At 40.6% G+C, this 23,498-nt stretch overlaps 1 protein-coding gene across 1 annotated transcript in view; it reads right to left on the reverse strand.

The window, feature by feature from the left end:
• Window positions 1-545: 545 nt before the first annotated feature.
• Window positions 546-23,498, reverse strand: part of LOC132130747 (BTB/POZ domain-containing protein KCTD16-like) — an 81,770-nt gene continuing 58,817 nt past the window's right edge. The window contains exon 2 of the mRNA XM_059542541.1: window positions 546-1,534. Within this exon, the coding sequence (XP_059398524.1) occupies window positions 1,074-1,534 (461 nt within the window). The 3' untranslated portion in view covers window positions 546-1,073. The remainder of the gene's footprint in view (window positions 1,535-23,498) is intronic.

Below are 23,498 nucleotides of genomic sequence, written 5' to 3' on the forward strand. Positions count from 1 at the left end.
ATTGCAAAATGTTAAAAGTTAAATAACACAAATGTATCTAAGCTTTATTGGTGGTGATGTTTATTTATTTATTTATTTTTATTAAGAATGGTATTCATTAAACATTACTTACACCAATAGGTTTCCACTGAATTATCATCAGCTATGTATAGGTCTCATTAAATTTAATAGTCCTTATAGAACATATAATCAGAAGCCTTCCATTTCTCAGCACAATATTATTAGTGATGGAATTAATACAACAGTAAAATGTGTTCTGCAAAAAGAATGCACAACCCTAAACTATGTTTGCGTTGATAAATGTGTGATTTGCTTCCAGGGCTATAACTGTAAACCTTTCCTGTTGTTGTCATGATTTTTCCAAACTTTCCATATTTAACTTTTGACCTCAAGAGTAAGCCATATCCACTCCCATTTAGAATATCATGTTTAAATCAATATTTTTTCAAAGCCTTTATGTGATGCTATTGGGTTTCCACCCATAACCCTTTTATGATGTGACTACATGCGGAGGGGTCTTTGATTGTAGCTTAGCTGAAGTATGAACATGGAGAATCCAAAAAATGGAAAACACGTTTGGCTCTGTGTTCTTCTGTGCTTGAGTGTTGAAATGGAAACCCACTCTCACATCCGCCAAGGCAGTGGCTACTTTAAGAAAGGGCACAGTTGGGACCACATGCATTATTGATGAGGTGGATACACATTCATCTTTCAACCTCTGGGTCACCTCAACTCAGTCGCTGTTGCACTAACATACCGAGGTCAGAAATTCAGTTGTAACAAATACACAATTACACACAAAGTATAGCTCAGCCAGGGAGGCCGAAGCCAAAGAGACAAGTAGTTGTGCATCTTTCGAAAACACTTGCGTCTCTCTGGAACTCTACAAAAATGTGTTTACAAGTAAACAATTAGCATCTGAGCAGATGAAGTGGTCACTCGGGTTATTGACTGACATTGACAACAAAGTCAGAGGCAGTAGTAGTGTGGTGTGTACTAGCAATATTAGTTGTAGTAGTGGACACATATGTTATTGAAGCTTGCACTGTTAGTTTTGAAGGCCACCGTGGCCCTCAAAGACGGTATTTGCGCAGGAGGTCGGCTTGCCACATGTACTTGCGCTCGGGAAACTGCTCGGGAATCTTGATCTTGCGGAAGTCCTTGATGCACTTCTCCAGCTCCTCTTCCACAGTCAACTTTTCTTTCACTGGCCGCTTCTTGCAGGTGCTGGTGTCCCGGGAACTTGCGGTGAGACTCCGGAGAAGGTCGCTCTTACGACGCTGCTCGGACTGCTGTTGCTGCAGGAGATGCTGAACGGGGCCCTTCTTGGGAGGCCTGTCCAATGTTTGCACGTGTGTCTGTCGACTGACTGGGCCACGGATGACAGTACCTTGCGGGGAGCTGGCCTCGGAATGGCTCTCTGAGCTGGAGGTGGAGAGTTCGTTGAAAGAGGTTCCACTCTCACCTTCACCTTCACCTTTGTGACTTTTGCAGCAGCAGTCGCAAGGTGGAGATGACCATTGAGATGGGCCACCTGGAAAAGAGAAGAGAAGAGTTCACAAGGGGCCTAAAGGCATTAGTCTTTAGGGTGACATGGACCATGTTTATGGAATAATAGTGCACTGCTTACTATATAATGTGCCATATATGTTGTACTTTTTTAGAGTCCAACCCTGCATCTGTCCCTAACCATATGGAACCTGTTAATCAATAAATTGTCCTCAAAGGTCGAGGAAGAAGCAAACATTTTGAATGTGATAACAATATGAGCTGCATGCATAATGCATCCATTTCAATTAGGCCACATCTATATTACATAGTTCAAGTGACCCAATTCCATTTTTTTACTGAGCCCCGCACATGACATGCAAGAAAAAATAAATTAATCGTGTGCACGATTGACTAATTTGTTCCCTAGATGTAATAAAACATGTACACAATTACTATTTTGTTCCCTCAGTTTGCTAATTCCTGCTCACAATTTACTAATTCCTCCTCTCGATTTATAAGTCTTGTGCACAATTTATAAATCGTGGGAACGAAATAATAAATTGTGCACATGATTTAGCCTACTATTTTTTTTCTGCATGCCATGTGCAGTGCACTGTACAGAACGGATATGAAACACAAACGTGTAATCAGGAAAAAAGCATACAGATTTCGATATTGTCAGTTCGCTATCAGACCTCATTCATATGTGGTAATAAATTTAAAAATTAATTGGGTCCATGTATTTGAATCTGCCATGTAAGAGGACAGATTGGATATTTTAGTCAATGCGAGTCATCATTGAAAAAAATGGCGTCAACTCAGGTGAACAACAATTGTGATCACATGACTCTTTTCAATGGTGCAATAGAGGATGACAGCTCAACCCAGTGATGTCATTTTAAACATTTATGTCTTGTAAGCCTCTGGGCAAGCAAAAACTTGTATTATTATTTAATCTGCGGCCCATTACAAAATGTGCCATTTTTACTTCCTTTTCTGCCTAAGATTTTTCTGAGTTTGGGTTTATTTTCTGGGTTTATTTTAGCTAGTGTAAATACCCGTTGCCATCAAGAATGGCTATTTGCACCAGTAGTATGCTATATTGCTGTTTCATGACCTCATCAAGTGTGCCAAGTAAAATGCAGTTATTCTGGAAAGAGTGTTACAGTGTTCTGGGAAACCCATGTGTTGAAAGCAGTGGTCATCTTAGCACCAGTATAATAAGGCTTACTCCACAAAAACATACTGTATGCTTTTATGTCAGCCACAAAGCACTACAATCAGGAGTATGAGACAGACAATATTCAGTGTTATTCACCTAACAGAGTGAAGCCAATTACACAGGCTGTGTTTTCTAAGGCCTGTCACTGATGAACTGTCTGTTATTCTCCACCACACTGATCCATTCTATTTCACAACACTGATTCATGTCAGATTTTTAATTATGCAACCTCAATCCATTTGCATTTAATTATGCAAATTGAAGTTGGGGTGCCAAAAATGATTCACAGCGAGAGTGGCGGCACTTGATCAAACCCATTAGCCACCTATATGAATGTTTATGCACAAAGTCAGGGCCACATAGTTATAATTAAATATAATATAAAAGGTAATTGTGCAGTTGTGTCCACATTTAGCAATCTAGATTTGGCGAGTACAGACCTTCAGTGTCAAATTATCATCTTTCAACATGAAACACAATATATATATATATATATATATATATAATAGGAATGTACAGTACAAAATCTACCAAAGAAATAATATCACAAAATATAATTTAATCCCTTTTATTTTAATCATTTTAAATTAGATGAAACCTATGTAATCAATTATTAGATGTTATTAACAGTTCAGTACATATGTTGTACCTTCAATTGCAATCTTCATCGTAGAATCACAAAATGTCAGCTATACATATTTAGACCTTTTTAACAAGGTTCACAAGGTGCATAATCATGCTGCAAGTGCCAGAAAGATGTTCATTTGCTTCAATGAAGCTATTTGGTAGCGCTATTGATCCCACAACCGGCAACAGAGACCTTGTACTTCCGACACTGCAATAAAAAAGTTGTGCTGTGTTGCAAAACAGACATTAAACCTCTAGGGATCCACCTCAAGCATATGTGATCAAGTATAAATATGTCCCTTTTCCGTTAACAACAGTAGGAGACAATATGCCAGTAAATATCCACAGTGTTTAAAACAAGACCTATCTTTATTTTGGACAGTAAGAGTCCTAACAAAAATTACAGGAAGTTGCACTTCTCATTATGTGGCAGAGTCTGCTGTAGAATGAATTTGTGTCACTCAGCATAAAAAGGGACCTTTGATCGATGAGTCAAGGCCTCATAATTGGTGTTTTGAAAAATGGCCCCTGACTTGGCAAACCAGCTAAATCAGCCGGTGGCCAATTTTCTTGTCCAAACGGAATTAACGGGATGCGCCAAAAGAAGTGTTGACAAATGCCACACATTTAAAAATGCCTCTGTGAATCACGTAGTTGGTCATGGGTAAATATTGGATAAGTTCATTCATGTATATAATAATACTGAATGCTTTTTTGGCCTTTTTTTATTTTTTATTTTTCTTGGTATTTTTGTGGGTCTATACAGATGGGCGATACCAAACTTTTTTAATACTTTACTATTTATTATATGTAGCGTATCAGACCCGAACCAGACAAATTAAAGAGTCGATCAGGACTGTGGTTGAAACACGAGCCGAATTCCTCAGAAAGGCAACAGGATGTTGTAATTCATTCCTAGTGCCACAAGTCAGAAACTAGTTAACCAACCAACCAACTCTTTCACAGAACAGGCTTCGACATTAACACCATTAGACCAATTATTGACAATTTCAATTCGGAGAAGAGATTGTCAAATTTGGGGCAAGTAATTGAGATGCAACGCCGGACATCACATGTAAACCCATGAGAGTAATAAACAAGATCCTTGGATTGACTTCCCCCCACCTAGCAGAAACAGACTAAAAAATCCTTAGTGGGCCTTTAACCTCTGGTCTCCACAGAAATCTTTGTCAGAGAATGGCAGAAGAACTGTCTTTTAATGAACTCAAAAGGACTTTTAAATGATTATCGGTCCATTGCTTAACTCCATATTCATTTATATCTAACCCACACATTTGACTATCATGTTTATAATCACTTATTGTGTATGTATTTTAATAACTATTGGATACCTTAAGGATTCATAATTATGTTTAGTATGTATGTGTTTGAATCTGCTTGCTTGGAATGTATCTGACCATCAGTTATTTGTCAAATGTATCATATTCTTGTTGTAGGAATCATGTCCAAAATTATACCCTGCAAGAGCGGGAAAATTCCGACCACGTGCTTGAAAAGATAACATATGATTTATGATTCCCCGAGCAAAGAAAATATCTGATTGGTCAAGACAACATTTGAGGTGTGGCCAACAGGCCAGTTTAAATACTTAGGACACCATCAAATCTTGTTTTTAGCTTGCTACTTAGCTTTTGCTATTAGTCATGCCTGCTTTTAGCCTTTTAGTTGCTTTTTAGCCTGCTTTTAGTATGCTTTTAGTTTGCTTTTAGCTTGTAGCTTTACTTCCTAGCTTTTGCTTTTAGCCATGCTTTTAGTCATCACTGTAAACGTTCTTTGAGCGCGGTTCCAGCGTGCTTCAGCCTGCACCCCTGCTGCTACTTAGCCACGATGAGAAGAAACACCACCTAGTCTCGTCAAACTTTACTTCTGTTCTTTTATTTTAGTTTCTTTTCTTTTCCGTTTGAGAGTTTCGTGTTCTGAGTTAAGTTTTGTAATGCCATGTCTCCGAGTCTGACCTCAAGTGCCCGTTCAACTTCAACCAGCCACACATTTCTGCGTCTTCAACCATCGCCCAACCACGGGCTTCCCAAGATGTCACTTCAACGACTACTGAACTTCCAGCCAATCAGCGACATCAGGAAACCCCCTTTCAATGACAACAAAGGGAACCCCTTTACACAGGCAATGCAAGTATCTCCTGACTGATCTGTACTGGTGTATCTAATACAATTTTAACCTCGTTGAGGAATTCAATGCGAGGGTTAATTAAGTGATTGATGGTTGTTCATGTCTATGCAATTTCACGTATTGCTGTAAACTTGGGATTCCACATTTTCATTCTCTTAAACTCATTCTTTCATAACTTTCTATCTTCCAGCAACTTGTATGAATGTGTGAGTGTGTGTGCTTATGTGTTAGATTAGTTTATATGTCTTAGATTTATCTAATAAAGCTTTATTCATATTGAAAAGAGAAATATCTTGTGTTTTGTGCTTACAAGTTAATGTCTTAAACTGCCGATCTTGTTACTGTGCTAATTGGTATTGTTTTCACTATACTTTGAATATTAATATCCAGCGCAGATTTGATGTTAAACAGCTTGTTCAGTGAATCGCAGGGTGTCTCAGTTATCAGCTGTGAAACAGTGATTCTGTTCAAATTCCCTTTAAAATCTTAAATGATTCCCTTTGAGCTAAATTGACCTGTTTCCCTTACATATACTATACCAACAATTTTGATAAAATTTTAATGATACCAATACTGATACCAATACAGATTATTTCCCAAATGGGTATATGATTTTATTAAATGTTTTCAAGATTTTGAATTAAATTTAAAGACAAATCACATCTACATGACCCATACTGGCCACCACAGTTCCTTTCTGCCATTCTTTTCATCTCTCTCAGTTTAATGTGGAAGTGAGTGTCTGCGCATGGTGATGTACAGTCACTTCTTACAGTCATATGACACAGGCCAGCTAATTATGTCAGGGTGTTTTGGTACAAAAATTAAGAAAATAACTCAAAACATTTAAAGTTGATGTATCGATACCAACTAAGTAGCTTGTGAGTATCGATATATTCATAATGCAGCATCAATGTGCACATACCTACTGGTTAGAATTTTCTATTATTATTTATCCACCTTTATGTTGTTGCATAGCAAAATAGTTTGCTTTATTTCATTGAACACAAAAGTATAAAGGCTTAAGAATTCTTGGAATGTAGTCATAAGGACCACTTGCTTTCATTTTTCTTACTTTTTTTTCTTTGGAGCCTGACAGACACAGTCACTTTGAAGTGTTATTTTATGTAAAATAGTTGTTTGAAGATTGTATTCTCCTTTTGTGTTCCACGGAAAAAAAGTAAGTCATACCACTTTGGAATGGCATGTGGATGAGTAAATGATTATTTTCAATTTTGGGTGATCTATCGCTTGAAGAAAACAGGAGTCTGCATCATCTATGTGGGTTTACTGTCTGTTTTCCCATTAGGATATTGTGTTTCCATCCAAAAGTGAATAATCAGGAATTGAATAATAAGAATCTTTGAAACTAGTCTTAAGTGATAATTGTTTTATATACATTATTCTATTAATACATTCTTTTGGAGAGTTCTCCTGTCCTTAAAAGTTGTGCTTGATTCAGAGCCCATGAAGTGCACAGGAGATGTCCACAGCTAAATAAAGATTCAACCAAAAAAATGCAATATTCAATATTCTATTCAACATAAAACAATGCATGTGTATATATTTGTTCTGAATTGTAATGCAGTTGATTTGAAAGGGTGCTTTTTCCAAACATAACTGTCATTTTGAGCAAAAAAATTTAATAAAAATGCCTTAATTGCTCAAAACATTTAATGGAAAAACTAAAAGGGTGTTATGTATATGCTATAATAAATTCAATCCACTTCAATTAAGAGATTGAATTCATTTAAAGAAATGGATCAATATTACCAACACTAACAGCATTTCTACATAAGTTTAATTACACAGTCTTTAGAAAACTTAACGGAGAGCTAAAATTATCTTTATGTGCACAATATTAATGTAATCACCAGCAAAGTCTTTACAAAAATATAATGCCCAGCTCTACTTCCTACATCCTTATGGCAAGTTCGTTTCAGGCTGCAATGATAAGATATACTAGAAAAGCTCCAAATAAACCAGATAATTAATGCTTCAATCTAAGTATGTCCACAAGCCATTGACTGCTGAGCCTCAATATTTCTACAACAGCTGACAGGGGCAGCACCCTGTCACAGCTTCCCACCCTCTGTGTGCTGACCGACAAGCCCTGATCAATCAGCTTTCCAACACACACCAGCCCGATCTGTCCACCCAGCCGCCCACCCATCCATCTTCACTTGCACTCTGGCCGTATCAATACATCAGACAGCTGGTGTAGGTGTCTGAGCCATCGGACCCCTATTGATTCCTGTCATATACCTTGGCAACATGCTGAAAATGGCAAGGAAAGATAAACGTTGGCACTGCCATGCAAGCAGATATCCCTCTCGTTGTCATTTATTTCGTTTGCCACTGTCACGTCACTGATGCACTATTTTTAACGAGGCAGGACACTGTACCTCACGTCATTGTTCCTGGCAGGAGTCACAATCTCTGAATCTCAGGCCTTAGAAGAAACCATTAGCAATACATTTGTTAAGGTGCCAAAAGACCCACATAGCCAGATGTATGACTTGCAGCATAAAGTCTGGACCACACAGGAGCTTACTCTGGACAAGAGTTTTATCTAAGAGCTTTTATTCAAAGTGACTTTAAATGAGTAATAGAACAAGCAATAGAACATTTCAAACATTGTTCAAAATAGAATAAAGAGGGATAAAAGGAGGTCTTGTTTGTTTGTTTGTTTTATTTTGTTTAGTTTTTTCAGCATGATGCAGTTTTCAGCAGTTTCTTGAAGATTTTTATGAATTTGGATGTCCAAACGTGCTATCCGTTGCCTGTAGAAATCAGTGAGTAAACAGAATTGAAAGAGATGTTTGTGCATGTTTATCATGGCATCTGTTATTCATCAAATGATAAGAGATAATCCAAGTACCTTGACAAATGTCAGCAGTTTTATAGCAATACAACAGTACCAGTAAAGTATACCTAAATTTACTACCAGGGCTGGATTTGTAATCAGGCATATCAGGCATTTTCCCAGTGGGCCAACGCACTTAAGGGGCCAACAGAATGTGTGTGTTTTTTTTTTTTTTGAGGACCATCACACAGGGACAGCGAGCAGCCAGTGGCCCATTGGTTTGTCTCCTGTATTGACAGTGTAAACATCCAATCACAATACACTATAGACAGAGTGATGAAGTATTTGGCTCTGCCTATATAGAAATCGCTTCAACCCAACTTCTTCCTTGTCTACTTTTTCCATGTTTTTACAGCAGCTTTATCAAGAACAGGCTTGCTTTGTGGTGAGTGATGCGGGCCAAAGAGCCAGGCAGGATGAGAAGAAGAGAGTAGTTGAATCGCTAAAGTGCTTGATAGGGACTCGCAACAGAGGCAGGCTACCTATCCTAATGTGTGTGCACTATGAATGTAGAATACATAAATACTTTTTAATAAAAACGTAAATTCATCACTTGCAGTTTTTTTGCCAAGTGAAATGTGTTCATAGAGGTGTCCATAGGCCAATATGAGTGTAATATATAGGCTACATACTTTAAATACACTACCAGTCAGAAAGGTGGTGACGATTATAGGGGCCCACGGCTGAGGGGGGGCCCCTGGCGATCTCAACCGACTGGCTGAGGCTAGCCTAAAAAGACGATCAGGACAGTTGACAGACCACTACTGTTTGTGGTCACGAAAGCTTATAATTTTCACGTGTTTTTAAGCCTTACCACTTGTCGGTTAAAACATTAAAAAGAGTTTAAAGCATTCAAACACAAGACGCGGAAAAGCTCAACAGAGTCGCTGGTTACTCGCGTGCTGTGTTCAGTGCGCATGTGGAGCCGCGTCTTACAGACAGCAACACTGAACCGAGCTCTCCTTAGCAAAGTTCTCCTCGAAGTCCCTCATGCACCTGAACGAACAAAAACAAATCGCAGTTTGAACAAACAAAAAGATGTGTTAGAGCCCAATGCAGCACCGCGGTGTTCTTGTGTTCAGGCTCACGCAGAGAGAGGCGTCTCAAAACTTGAACACCGAATTTTCCTGTTTCTGCTCTTGTGCCGACAAACACATACAAAATATGTCAAAATACCCATCTTGGAAAGGATGTTCGAAAAACCGTTGGTCATGTCTTAAGTGAAAGTAAACAGTTTAGAAAAAGATCGGATGTGTATTATATTGAATGCATTCATTGTCTCTTAAAGTGACCGTTCCTAATTTAGCTACTAGCTGTTGTAATGTTAATCCAAGAAAATGAAAGAAAGAAAATTACTCACTGATCTTGACTGAATTACTTTGTAGTTTTAACAAGAATTTATGCACAGTCAAACCAACAATTATTCAGACACCAGATATAATTTTTTATATAAGGTGCAGGACACTATAATACACTTATGCAAGTGAGTATAGCAAAATAAAGCGAACTGTGACATATTATACCAAAAATTCTTCATACAGTACAGTATTACTACTACTACTACTACTACTAATAATAATAATAATAAAATTGGGACCAAAAATTATGCAGCACCATATAAAGCACCATGATTTGCTTATACATGTTTTTTCCTGGTTTGCTAATGCAAACTTTTCACACCACAGACTGAACAAAATTAACCACTGCTTGGTAATTTTTCAACAAAGTATTGCTAGTTGTGTAAATATTGTCATATTAACAGCTGCCTGAAGTTTTGGTTGATTGTAATCCATTACATACCTTTCTATCTGACATTATCAAGATGAATTTGTTCTGACAGTTTAACTTGAGTTCTTGTCATATTTTATTACCATTTTCCAAACTATAGCAAATAAACTGTGATAATGTTATGAATGTTGAAGGTGTCTGAATAAATGTTTGATTGTATATTTAATTTTTAGAGTGAAGACTATACAGTGCTATTTTACATTTAATTATTCGGCTTCTGTACCTGGACACTTACACACTTGAAAAAAAAAAAAAAAAAACGTAATTATTGTGTAAATAGCACAAATAAATAAATAGAATGGACATAAAAATTTAACAATTTCAAACAGGGTCCACTGGTTCAACATGCACTGGGGCCCCGCAAACCGCAGCTACGGCCCTGTATATATATATATATATATATATATATATATATATATATATATATATATATATATATATATATATATATATATATACTTTTTCTGGGGGGGGGGGGGGTGACAGAAATTAATGCTTTTATTTAGCAAAAATATTTTAAATTGATCAAAAGTGATGATAAAAAAATGTACAATGTTACATAATAATAATTTTCAGCTTTGAAATTGCAGGAATGAATTAAATTTTACAATATGTTCAATTACAATATATATATATATATATATATATATATATATATATATATATATATATATATATATCACAATATTAATGTTTTTTGCTGTATTTTGGATCAAATAAGTCCAGCTCAACTTCCACTGAATTGATGGAATGTGTGAGTGTGTGTGTACTGGTATATTTTAATGCGAGGAGAGAAAGATGACCCAAGAGCGATATGCAGCAATACAGTCTTTAATAAACAGAATCAGAAGTCCAGAGGTAAGAACAGAAATCCTCAGAATGTAATAATTGACAACGAAAATCTTCCGGTTATACAGTTGCCGGGAACTAAACCTAATTCCTCCGTCTAGGCAGCGGAGCGTCTCTGGTAGTTGAGGGTACCGTTAGAATGCCAGCCAACTCCGGGATCTCCAAGTGATCAGAAAGCAACGGGCGCAGTCACAGGTACTCTGTAACAAGCATAGCTTAGTAGCAATTCACAGTGGTAGAACAATCCCCCTTATGTGCACTGGACAGGACAGGACTAGACAAGACAGGAGAGGGTATATCGCAGAGAATTCATAAGCATAGTTTCTTAAATAATCTGGCAAAGAGACAGGGGAAAACAGGGCTAGAAGAAGTAGTGATAATTAGCGAAAGCGATAACTGGTGTGGAACGGATGATGAGGATAACAAGTAATGAATGGGAACACCTGGGGATGAGAGCAATGTGTGTGCGTAATGACCGATGAAGTAATCAGGGGTGTGCGTGCGTACATATGAGTGTGTGTGTGTGTGTGTGTAAATGTGTGTGGCCAGAGGAGGGAGACAAAGTAAAGGAAGAACCCGGATCATGACAGTACCCCTCCTTTAACGAGCGCCCCCTGGCGCTCCAGAGGAAGGAGACTGACGAGACCGGAGAAAATCATCAACCAGCGAAGGGTCCAGGATGTCCCGGGCAGACACCCAAATCCTCTCCTCCGGGCCGTATCCCTCCCAGTCCACTAAGAATTGATGTCCACGGCCTCGGCGGCGCATGTCTAAGAGTCGGCGGACCTTGTACACAGGAGATCCTTCGACGCGAATAGAAGGAATAGATGGGCGTGAGGGCGAGCAAATTGACGGTTTTATGCAAGAGACATGGAATGAAGCAACGGACCAATTTACGAGACTCAGAGTGGAGTGGCAAATTAGATGAAGAAAGCCAAACCCTTTGGCCGCGAACGTAGCGGGGGCTTTTTACACGACGCTTGTTGGCAGTGGCGCTCATGCGTCTCCTCGAGCGACAAAGAGCTGATCTCAAGTGCGCTCGCAGCGATCGATAAACGCCTGTACGGACGGAACATTAGATTCAGAATCCTGCGAGGAAAATAACGGGGGCTGATAACCCAGGCAGCAGGAAAAAGGAGAGAGGCCCGTGGTAGCGAGTTGTGTGCGTATTCAGCCCAGGCGAGTTGCTCTGACCACGACGAGGGATTACGATGAGCTAAACTGCGGAGAATGCGAACGACAATCTGATTGGCCCGTTCGGCCTGACCGTTAGTCTGTGGGTGAAACCCGGACGAAGGGCTAGCGGAAGCTCCGATGAGGCGACAGAATTCCCTCCAGAATTGTGAGGCAAACTGTGGTCCCCTATCAGAAACAATGTTGGTGGGCAGACCGTGCAATTTAAAAACATGACCAACCATGATCTGAGCCGTCTCCTTGGCGGAGCGGGGCTTCGAAAGCGGAATAAAGTGAGCGGACTTAGAAAAACAATCGACGACCATTAGGATGACAGTGTTCCCGAGGAAGGAGGGAGACCGGTGATAAAATCGAGTCCAATATGGGACCACGGACGCGAAGGAACCGGTAAAGGGTGAAGTAGACCGGCTGGAGGCGAGTTACCGGACTTAGTCTGGGCACAAACCACACAGGAAGCGATAAAGCGTCGCGCGTCATGGTCCAAAGTGGGCCACCAAAAGCGTTGGTGGATCTTGGCAAGAGTGCCCTGCACGCCGGGATGGGCAGACAATTTTGAGGAATGTCCCCATTGGAGGACAGCCAAGCGCGCAGTGACAGGAACAAACAGACGATGCTTAGGACAGGCGTGCGGGACAGCGACCCGGGCTAGTGAACGCTTGACCAACCTCTCAATTCCACAAACAGCCGCGCCTACCACACAGGCAGAGGGAATAATCTTCTCCTGGGTGGTGGTTGGAGTTGATGAATCAAAGAGGCGAGAAAGAGCGTCAGGCTTAACATTCTTCGACCCGGGGCGATACAAGATGGAGAAATTGAAACGTGTAAAAAACAGAGCCCAGCGAGCCTGACGAGCGTTTAGTCTCTTAGCAGAACGAATGTATTCTAAATTTCTGTGATCAGTCCAAACTATGAACGGAACCGGAGCTCCCTCAAACCATTGACGCCACTCCCCCAGTGCCAAACGAATGGCGAGTAGTTTGCGGTTACCGACGTCATAGTTGCGCTCAGCGGAAGAGAGACTATGAGAAAAAAAGGCACAGGGGTGTACCTTCTCATCAGCAGGTGAGCGCTAAGAAAGGACAGCCCCGACCCCCACCTCCAAGGTGTAGACCTCGACAATAAATTGTCTCGAGATGTTCGGAATGAGTAAAATGGGATTCTCCAGTAAGCGTTGGAGGACTTGTCGAACGTGTTGGACATGCACTTGGAGAGAGGGAGAAAAGATCAGAATGTCGTCGAGATAGACGAAGACGAAAACATTGAGCATGTCCCGGAGGATGTCATTTACGAGGGCTTGAAACATGGCAGGTGCGTTGACTAGACCGAACGGAAGAACCCGGTATTCAAAGTGACCGAGGGGCGTATTAAAAGCGGTCTTCCACTCGTCACCCTCTTTGATGCGCACAAGATGATAGGCGTTACGGAGATCGAGTTTAGTAAAATTCTTTGCTCCCTGCAATAATTCAAAGGCAGATGACATCAGTGGTAAGGGATAGCGATTCTTAACAGTGATGTCATTCAGCCCTCGATATTCTATGCAGGGACGCAAAGAACCGTCCTTTTTAACAAAGAAAAAACCAGCGCCGACTGGAGACGAGGACGGAACAATAGTACCCGCATTTAAAGAGTCAGTGAGATAATTCTCAAGTGCTTCGCGTTCAGGGGCTGACAAGGAATAGAGTCTGCCGCACAGAGGAGTGGTACCCGGGAGGAGGTCTATGCTACAGTCGTACGGCCGATGAGGAGGGAGAGAGGTTGTCCGGGACCGACTGAAAACCTCCCGCAGATCGAGATAATCCTCCGGGACTCCAGACAAATCACCTGGCTCGACCTGTGAAAAAGAGACAGAAGAGACAGGAGGGATGGCAGAGGTTAAACAATCAACATGACAAGATAATTTCCATGATAAAATCTAATTATTAGACCAATCAATAAGGGGATTATGTTTGACCAGCCAGGGGTGTCCTAAAACCACCGGACTCAAAAGGGGAAGAGAAAATTAAAAAAGAAATAGTCTCCATATGGTTCCCCGAGACAGTTAGAGAGAGGGGGATGGTCTTCCTTTGAATCCTAGGAAGTGAACTTCCATGTAAGGCAAACAGGGGGGTGGAGTCTCTTAAGTCTATGAGGGGAATACCTTGTTCTAGAGCCCACGTCTTGTTGAGGAAGTTTCCTTCAGCGCCAGAGTCTATAAGGGCAGAACAAAAGACTGAAGAGTCAGGCCAGTGGATAGAGATAGGAAGAGAGGTACATGATCCCGATGGAGAGTCCTTGGAGTAAGCGCTCGCCAGTAGCCCTCCGTTCACTGGCGAGCCCTGGCTTTTACTGGACATGTGCTGACGAAGTGGTTAGGCGTGGCATAGTACATGCACAGGCGATTAGTAATTCTGCGCTCTCATTCCCTTGCAGTGATGCGTAGTCCTCCGAGCTGCATTGCCTCCGGCTCCGGACCAGCAGAGGGCGAAGTAGTGACGTCAGGAGGAGCAGATAGCAGAGACGATTCCCAGCGGCGTGACCGGTGGCGTAATTCAAAGCGCTTCTCGATACGGATCGTCAGATCGATAAGGGAGTCAAGACGAGCAGGCACCTCCCGAGCGAAGATCTCGTCCTTGAGTTCCGGACAGAGTCCCTCCAGGAAGCGGGCCACCAAAGCTGGCTCATTCCAGCCACTAGTGGTAGCTAGAGTGCGGAATTCAATCGAGTAGTCCGCTGCAGAGCGCCCTCCCTGGCGAAGAATGGAAAGTAATCGTGAAGCCTCCTCTCCATAAGCCAAGCGATCGAAAACTCGGATCATTTCAGCCTTAAACTGGGGAAAATTAAACACACATTCCGCGTCGACCTCCCAGTTAGCAGCTCCCCATTCACGGGCTCGTCCGGCAAGGAGTGAAATGACAAATGCGACTCGAGCACGATCAGTAGCGTAGGTTGAGGGCTGCAGAGAGGGGTGTTTATCCGCTGTTCCGGCCTCTCATGGTGATCCTGGGTAACGTGTGCTTCAGGATGCAGAAGATGAAAACGAGTGGAGACGTCCGATACCTGAGAAGACAGGGACTCGACAGCCTGTCTTGCAGCGGAGAGCTCCTCCTGATGTCGGCCCAGCATCACACCCTGGATTTCAACAGCTGTCTGAAAGGGGTTGCTGCTCGCTGGGTCCATTTGGCCAGATTATTCTGTAATGCGAGGAGAGAAAGATGACCCAAGAGCGATATGCAGCAATACAGTCTTTAATAAACAGAATCAGAAGTCCAGAGGTAAGAACAGTAATCCTCAGAATGTAATAATTGACGACGAAAATCTTCCGGTTATACAGTTGCCGGGAACTAAACGTAATTCCTCCGTCTAGGCAGCGGAGCGTCTCTGGTAGTCGAGGGTACCGTTAGAATGCCAGCCAACTCCGGGATCTCCAGGTGATCAGAAAGCAACGGGCGCAGTCACAGGTACTCTGTAACAAGCATAGCTTAGTAGCAATTCACAATGGTAGAACAATCTCCCTTACGTGCACAGGACAGGACAGGACTAGACAAGACAGGAGAGGGTACATCGCAGAGAATTCGTAAGCATAGCTTCTGAAATAATCTGGCAAAGAGACAGGGGAAAACAGGGCTAGAAGAAGTAGTGATAATTAGGGAAACGATAACTGGTGTGGAACTGATGATGAGGATAACAAGTAATGAATGGGAACACCTGGGGATGAGAGCGATGTGTGTGCGTAATGACCGATGAAGTAATCAAGGGTGTGTGTGTGTACATATGAGTGTGTGTGTAAATGTATGTGGCCAAAGGAGGGAGACAAAGTAAAGGAAGAACCAGGATCATGACATATATATGGTACTACATCGTAAATCGACACTTCCAGTATCCTTGTAAAACAAAAGGCTAAAAAAAACATAGAAAACTGTGTTTTATGAAATTCATAAATTGTAGTTTTGTAGTTTTCCAGTTGTTTAAGTGTATGGCTGGTGTAGGGCGATAGAAAATACAGTTTATACTGTATAAAAACTATTGCGCTTAATTATGGAGAGTCCCGGTAAACCTCAAATGCAAGTGTGTGTGTTCGCATTTTTGTCCATGTGTCTTTTATTCCCTGTGAGCTTCAAGACATTCTCCATGCACAGTTTTAAGCAAGACTGCTTCAACTGCTGGGCAATATGCCAGCTGTCAGCCAGGCATGCTGTGTTCTCTGTAGTGATGGAGTCATCTTAATTAGGCTCATCTATTTCTGGGCATGAAAACGATGACACATTTTCCATTTAAAATTTGCTTAATAGTTTTATACTTTTGAATTACTGCTCATGTCTCTTTGACTTACTGTAGATGGACAAAACAGTATTGTTAAATATATTTGTGTTCAGATGAAGGAAAGTCATTTGGAACAACATGAAAGTGATTAAATGATGACAGCACTTTTATATTTTGGAGGGTGAACTCATTTGTAAGTTGCTTTTAATAAAAGTAAAATGTAAATGTAACTATCACTTTAACACATTTCTTCTTGTGCATAAATCATCAGAAATATTATTGATATATTTATTCGTCACAGTGCAATAACTTATTCTGAAACAACTTTCATTTTCGACTGATGTCACCACGCCTCTATATTTGAAACTTTTAAAACACCTGGCATCATTTTGGTATCGAATACCCACTTTTCAAGATCTACTCAATTCTGATCAACACAGCCTTTTTTCCACACATTTTTTCCATTCAATATTCAGTTTCACTCAGGAATATGGAAATTTCATGTTGACTTTTAAGAAAAAGTCAGCATTTCCCATTAACTCTGTTAAAAGGGTATGCCGTGATACTTAGAATGTGGGATTTCAAAATAGTAATTTTAGAAGTTTGCATCATGCATTTCATCACTTTGTATATAATAAGAATGTCAAAAATAATTTACATTACCACAACCACATCAGGTCCTCTTATGCTTTTTGATATTATTGGATACCGAACCATCACATTCCATGTTTGAATAAGAGTGTAATCTTATGTTTACATTTACTGAATGAAAAAGCTGAATTGTCATTGATTTGATTTCCAGGAAAAGCAAGCACAGGTCAAATGTAAAATGCCTTGAAAACCATTTAAGCCACTTTGGATAAAAGCATCTGCTGTAAAATGAGATTTTAAATTTTTTGGTCACACTTTAGATTGTGAAATGATTCTCACTGTTAACTAACTATTTAGAGGTTAGAGCCCTCAACACCATGGGCAGATCCCCTGTAGGGACAGTGATGGGATGAGGTGGGTTGTACCTTTTAGATCCCTTCAGAAAATGAACAACCAAGTTGTTACTGTCCACCAATTGTGCATGGAAGGGGAACGGCCCTTATCCAACAGCTCTTGCAGGAAGGACAATGTCAGAGATTGTCGCATGCGATTGGATCTGCTCTGCGGGCAGAGTGATCAGAGCGATCAGGGGAAAAGCGTTAAGGTGGAGGTTGGGCAAACGCGTCCTTGTCCTTTGAAAAGTAAGTTGGGCAATGAGAGTCGACCTCTGCCCTGCCAAAGATCTCCCAGATTTTCTGAACCGTTTGGGGGTGAAGCATCCACTCCTCCAAGGACGCATTGCTGCGGGCAGCATGTCTGCTCCTAGGTTCAACCTGCCCAGCTGCTCTCAGTGAGCGCAAGGTGAGTTGAGGCCATACCAAGAGGCGCTCCACTACTGTAAAGAGGCGCTTCAAGGAGAGGCCACTCTTATGATTTAAATAGAACACCACCGTCATGCTTTCCGGACGGACTTGGATGTAGTGACCTATCAGGTCTGGCAGAAAATTTTAATGGCCCAAACATACTGCCAGTTGATATAAAGCTGGCCTTCTGCCTTCGACCAGTGGCCGAAAGCTGGTCTGCCATTGCACAGCACTCCCTAACAAATGTTGAAGGCATCTGTGAGGACCACCTTCCTTCTGCAGACTATTCCCAGGGGTACGCCCCGTTCCATCCACTGAGGATCTTTCCAAGGGGCCAGGGCTGCTATACAGGCCTGGTCTACCCTGACGCGAAGGCGTCCAAAACGCCAGGCATGGGATGGAACTCATGGTTTCAGCCAGTACTGAAGGGACCGCATATGGAGCAGGCCCAGCTGTAGTACTGGAGACACAGAGGCCATGAGGCCGAGCAATTTCTGAAACGCTTTGAGAGGGCAATTGGCTCCAACACTGAATGATGCCACAAGCTGCTGGATGGCCAGCTTGCATTCCAGAGCAGCTATCGCCCTCATTTGGGCTGAATCCAAAACTATTCCCAGGAACGATATCTGTTGGCTGGGAGACAGCGCGCTCTTGGCAAAATTTAACCTGAGTCCCAGGCATTCCAGGTGGCTGAGGAGGAGGGATCTTTGAGATCTGTAGCTCTTCCTCTGACTGTACCAAAATAAGCCAGTCATCGAGGTAATTCAGAATTTGGATTCCCATTTGTCTCAGTGGGGAAAGAGTGTACAAATTGGAGTGTACAACCTTGCTTTATTATCCCCATAACCCAGCTTGACACCCTGGGGATGGCTTACCAGGCCTCTGCCCATGTGGCAAGGGGCTGGATTGGTTCGAGCTGCGTAGAGGGGACCCCATGCTTGCAGTGAGTGAAATTTGCTCTCTTTTTGTAAATGTTTGTGTTTTATTTTTCCTGCTATAACAGCAATTGGTTGTATGGACGCGATCATGGGGCACCATGTACACAACAGTATTTTTTTCACACACTGCCATTGGCACCCGGAACTGAACGGGGTGCTTGGAGGCATAAAAGAGGCATTTTGGGGGCTGGTCCAGCTGCAGGGAGACTTGTCCCCCTCCTTTTCCTGTCCCGCAGATCAGGATGATGCCAGGGACGCAGGGTTCAACGTCATCTTTGGTCGGGGCCCTGGTGTTCAGGGAATTAGTAGTGCCTTGCCGAGCGCACCGCATTCTTGATCTCAGTGAGATTTAGCCATAAGTGGTGCTCCAGCACCACTAAGCTGGCCATGGATTTGCCAGCCGCCTGCACTGTTATCTTGGTGGTGTGAAGGGCCAGGTCGTGGAGGAGTTTGGCCTGGAAGACCGCTGTGAAATGGAGCGTTGAAGCTGCCTGTCCAAAGTCATCCTAAACTGCTTGGACGGGTGTGTAACGGATCTGCAGGTCATCGATTCATGGGTTGAATTCAGGCATATAAAATGAAACCTTTTTACACTAAATGCCTGGCCTGGCGCCAGCCTGGCTGGATTTAAATTATTTACGACAAGAAATTCCAGAGTCACGTGAGCAGCCTCAAAGGAGACACAAAACCCGCACATTCCTAAACACACACACACACAAACTTTTATTTAAGCTCTTTATGCAAGTCCTTAATAATATGTATTTTGAGTATGTTTGTGCGTTGCATAAAATGGTTAATCCTTGTTATGTGAAGAGTATAAGTTGCTAACTTTTTAATTGGAAGTGTTTATCCTAATTTTAATGTTCTCAAATAAGAGTCATGATTCTGTAACCCTACCCCTGACCAGCTCATAAAACTTTATGATCCCACTGGGAAACAGGACAGGAAAAAGCTAGTTCACCGGTACCTTTTTCTCAATGTATCCTAAACTATTAGTTTTTTTTCAATCTATTCTAAATGTATTAAGTATTGCTTTTTGGTGCATTAGATGTTCCCCATATAAATTGGAGTATCTGCAGTTTTATCGTGTGTTAATCAAACTTTAAATGTGTGTAATTCTGCATTTGAATGTAACTTCATGTTTTGATCATTTATTTATGTTATTTTTGGTATCTGTTTAATCGTCATGCTTTGACGGACTCACTTATATAAAGGAAATTAATGAAAAATGTATTAATCTGGAATTACGAACTTGCTAGAATATCACTGTTGCAATCTGATAAGCCATAATTTATTAGGGTGGGTGTTTCCACAGAGACAAAGGAACTTTTTCCCGCTTCAGATCGCGGATGTTCATTGGTTGTTCACACGAACAGAGGCGTGAACCATTTCAAGCCATAAGAGCTGACCCAGGAAGTTCCTCGCTCTCTTGTCCTTTTTCTCTGACCCTGCTCGTCCTTCTTCGCGGCCTCGGCCTGCTCTCTTATCGCCGTCCCTCTAAGCATTTCATCTGAGAAAACAGCCACTCCCATGGCTCCTCCGGGAGCTTTTATTTCTTTCTTTTTCGTTTCTTTTCTTTACTAAGTTTATTCACCTATTCGCCTCTCCACACGAGGAAGACGAATTCTGAAACATTACGTTATAAATTTTATAAGGACAGGAGAATGGTTTCATGGCCAGAAACGATTTGTCCTGGAATTATAAGAAGTGATAGCATTACTGAGAGTTAATGTCGAGCGAACGAAGAAGAGGCATGGAGGCGAGCCGAGTAGGGGGCACGCCAAGACTTGGTGATCTCGTCGTGGACTTCACTTTCTTTGAGTGCAGAGAGGCTCATCTCCTCACAAGAAGGACATTCTGTCTCAGTGAGCGAAGCTTCAGCATGGGCGGAGCCCAAGCATGAAACGCACTCGCCGTGACCGTCAGCGGTGTGCAGGGGAGCCCTGCATGAGTGACAGAAATGGCGCGGCATTTGAAACAACTCTTTGAAATTTGCTCTTTTAATGTCGCTGCTGCTGGCGCCAAGGGGGCGAGAAGCTGTGAGAATGGACGAGCAGGAAGAGGTCTCTCGTTCCACTGAAAGGCTTGATCATGGTGGAGGCTGTCTCAGTCTTGTAAAGTGGAGATCTGTAGTCGTCACCAAAGGAGAATAATCTGTGGATCCTGTGGTGATGTCCCGTTTTTATAGCCAGATGCCCCCGCCCATTCTGCTGGGCTTTACTGCCATAAGCTCATGCAGCTCCGCTGCCAAGCCATTGGTTCGTTTTATATTCACTACATGAACCAATGGCCGTGCAGTTACATTGTGTTACTAAAAAATACTTCAGTCATTGGAGAAAAAGGAGTCCCTCCCCCCATAGCATCTTTAACAAGAAGCAGTATGTGTGAAGTATCGACAGGGAACTGATAATTTACTGCTTGTTAAATTTTGGTATGGGGTAGGATTAAGGGACCTAATACATGCTCATGCAGAATAATCCATTAATATGTGCTTCATAAGTACTAATAAATAGTCAATATGCCAGTAATATGTGTGCTTATAAGTAAGTACTTAATAGTGAGACTTGGTCCCTAAAGTGTTACTGTATTTTATTTTATTTTTCCCATAAATACATCACTAAAACTACTACTAAGATTGAACTAATCTTCCTTAATAGACTCTGTCTTTGTATATCAGTGTATCAAACCAGACTGCTTTTACTATAAATTTGTGAAGTAATTTTTATTGCCAAGGTCTCCAAGCATCTAGCAGCATTCACAGCTGCCGCAGTGCTTATGAAAAACAAACATATCTGCAGGGCTTATTTATCTAACTGACCACAGGAAAAAAGTGTTGATGCTGCATTTACTGTTGCACCTGCAGATTGAGATCACAGATAAACAATGTGACAATGTGAAACTAGAGCAGCACTGAGATCTCCTTGGGTTATGGGATCAGAGTCCCAAAAAACATAAAAAAGACACACTTGCTTGCTTATTAACTGAAGCAAAGTGAGAGGCTGATGGAGGCTGAGAAAGGGGTGATATGTACTGTATCAATACTGTGCATTGAGAATAAACATTTTTGTCATGGTTCCAACCTCACCCCACAACCAAACATAGAAGCTTATCTTAAATGTCTGTGTGCTAAAGTGTTCCTGTGCAGTGAACAGTTACATTTAAAGAAAAAAAAAAGAAGAAGAAAAATTATGAAATGATGATTAATCTCTTGATGAATCAAGACCCGTTTTTGCCATTAGACAACACTCTAGTTAATCCAGCTTTTTATTTCAATTAGAATTTTTTTTTATTTAAAATAAAATAAAACAATAAAAGAAATTATTAATAGCTAAAGAAGTTAAGATTTTTAAAAATATCTTTTGATTAAGAGATTAGAGATATCTTTTGATAAATGGGTGAGAGTCAGAAGACATTTAATTTATTAAAGAGAACAGGCAGGGTGTTTCATTAGTATTATTTATGTAGCATTGACATACTGATCTAGTTTTTGTTAATATTTCAAATTAGATTTTTTTTTTCTATTTTCTGTTTACACTTTGGTTCAAGTTTTAGTTTTCTTTACTTTTGTATTATTATTTTTTTTTCAGTTTTTGTTTTTTAAAAAAATATGTCTGTATATTTATTTATTTATTAATTTATTTTACTTCACGTTGAGAAACGTTGCCTTATCAAATATCTGAAATAAAATATGTTTAGATATTTTATGTGATTTTGGATCCTTTTCTTTTAAGTTTTTTCACAATTTATTGTATTATAGTTTAGATTTATTTTGATTAAATTACCTTTTGAGTTTCACAGAAAAAAGAAAAGAAAGAGAAAATCACATTCTCAAAGTAAAGTTCTCGTATTAGGGTAAGTAAATTATGACTTTTTTTTTATTTTTATGTGAATTAACCCTTTAAATAATGGTTGACTAAATCTGCAAGAGCATATTTTTATGTTGTTGTTATTATTTTAAAGGAGTCTGACACCAGTTTAACAAAGACCAAGACACAGGGCAACTATCAAGTCAGCAGTCTTCCCCATGATTGTGTAGCCTAGTGAACCAAACTGAGAGACTGTTTTGAAGGCTCAGGAAACATTTGCAGGTGTTTTGAGTTGATTAGCTGATTGGCATGTCACCATATTCTAATTTGTTGAGATAGTGAATTGGTGGGTTTTTGTTGCCAAAATCATCACCATTAAAAGAACCAAAGACTTAAACTACTTCAGTATGTGTGCATTGAATTTATTTAATACACGAGTTTTACAATTTGAGTTAAATAACTGAATAAATGAACTTTTCCACGACATTCTGATTTATTGAGGTGCACCTGTATATTCTGGTTATAGCTAAAATGATAAAAATAAAAAAAAATTCAATATTCAGGAGATGGCTTGATATAGTTAGTGTAGAACTTATTGTATGTTCTAAGATTGTACCCTAATATGCAAACAATATATTAAATATGTTTTAATCATACACTCATTGGAGGCTGAGATACCCTAATATTGAAATTCTAGAATCACCTCTGAAAATGCTTAATACCATAAACTTTAAATGTGTTTTGGAATAAGTACGCTTGAAAAGTTTAGACAAAAGTGTTGGATAAAAAAAAAACAACAAAAAAAACACTGGAGCATACAGAAACCTGAATGTGACAAACAAACTTGCAATAACTTTGTTTTCTAAATCAAAGGTTGCGAAAACAGTTGCTTATGTTATTCCTAGGTTCTTTTATTTTATTTTTTTGTGGAAGTAC

Source organism: Carassius carassius, chromosome 47 (genome assembly GCF_963082965.1).
Source record: "Carassius carassius chromosome 47, fCarCar2.1, whole genome shotgun sequence".
NCBI lineage: Eukaryota > Metazoa > Chordata > Actinopteri > Cypriniformes > Cyprinidae > Carassius > Carassius carassius.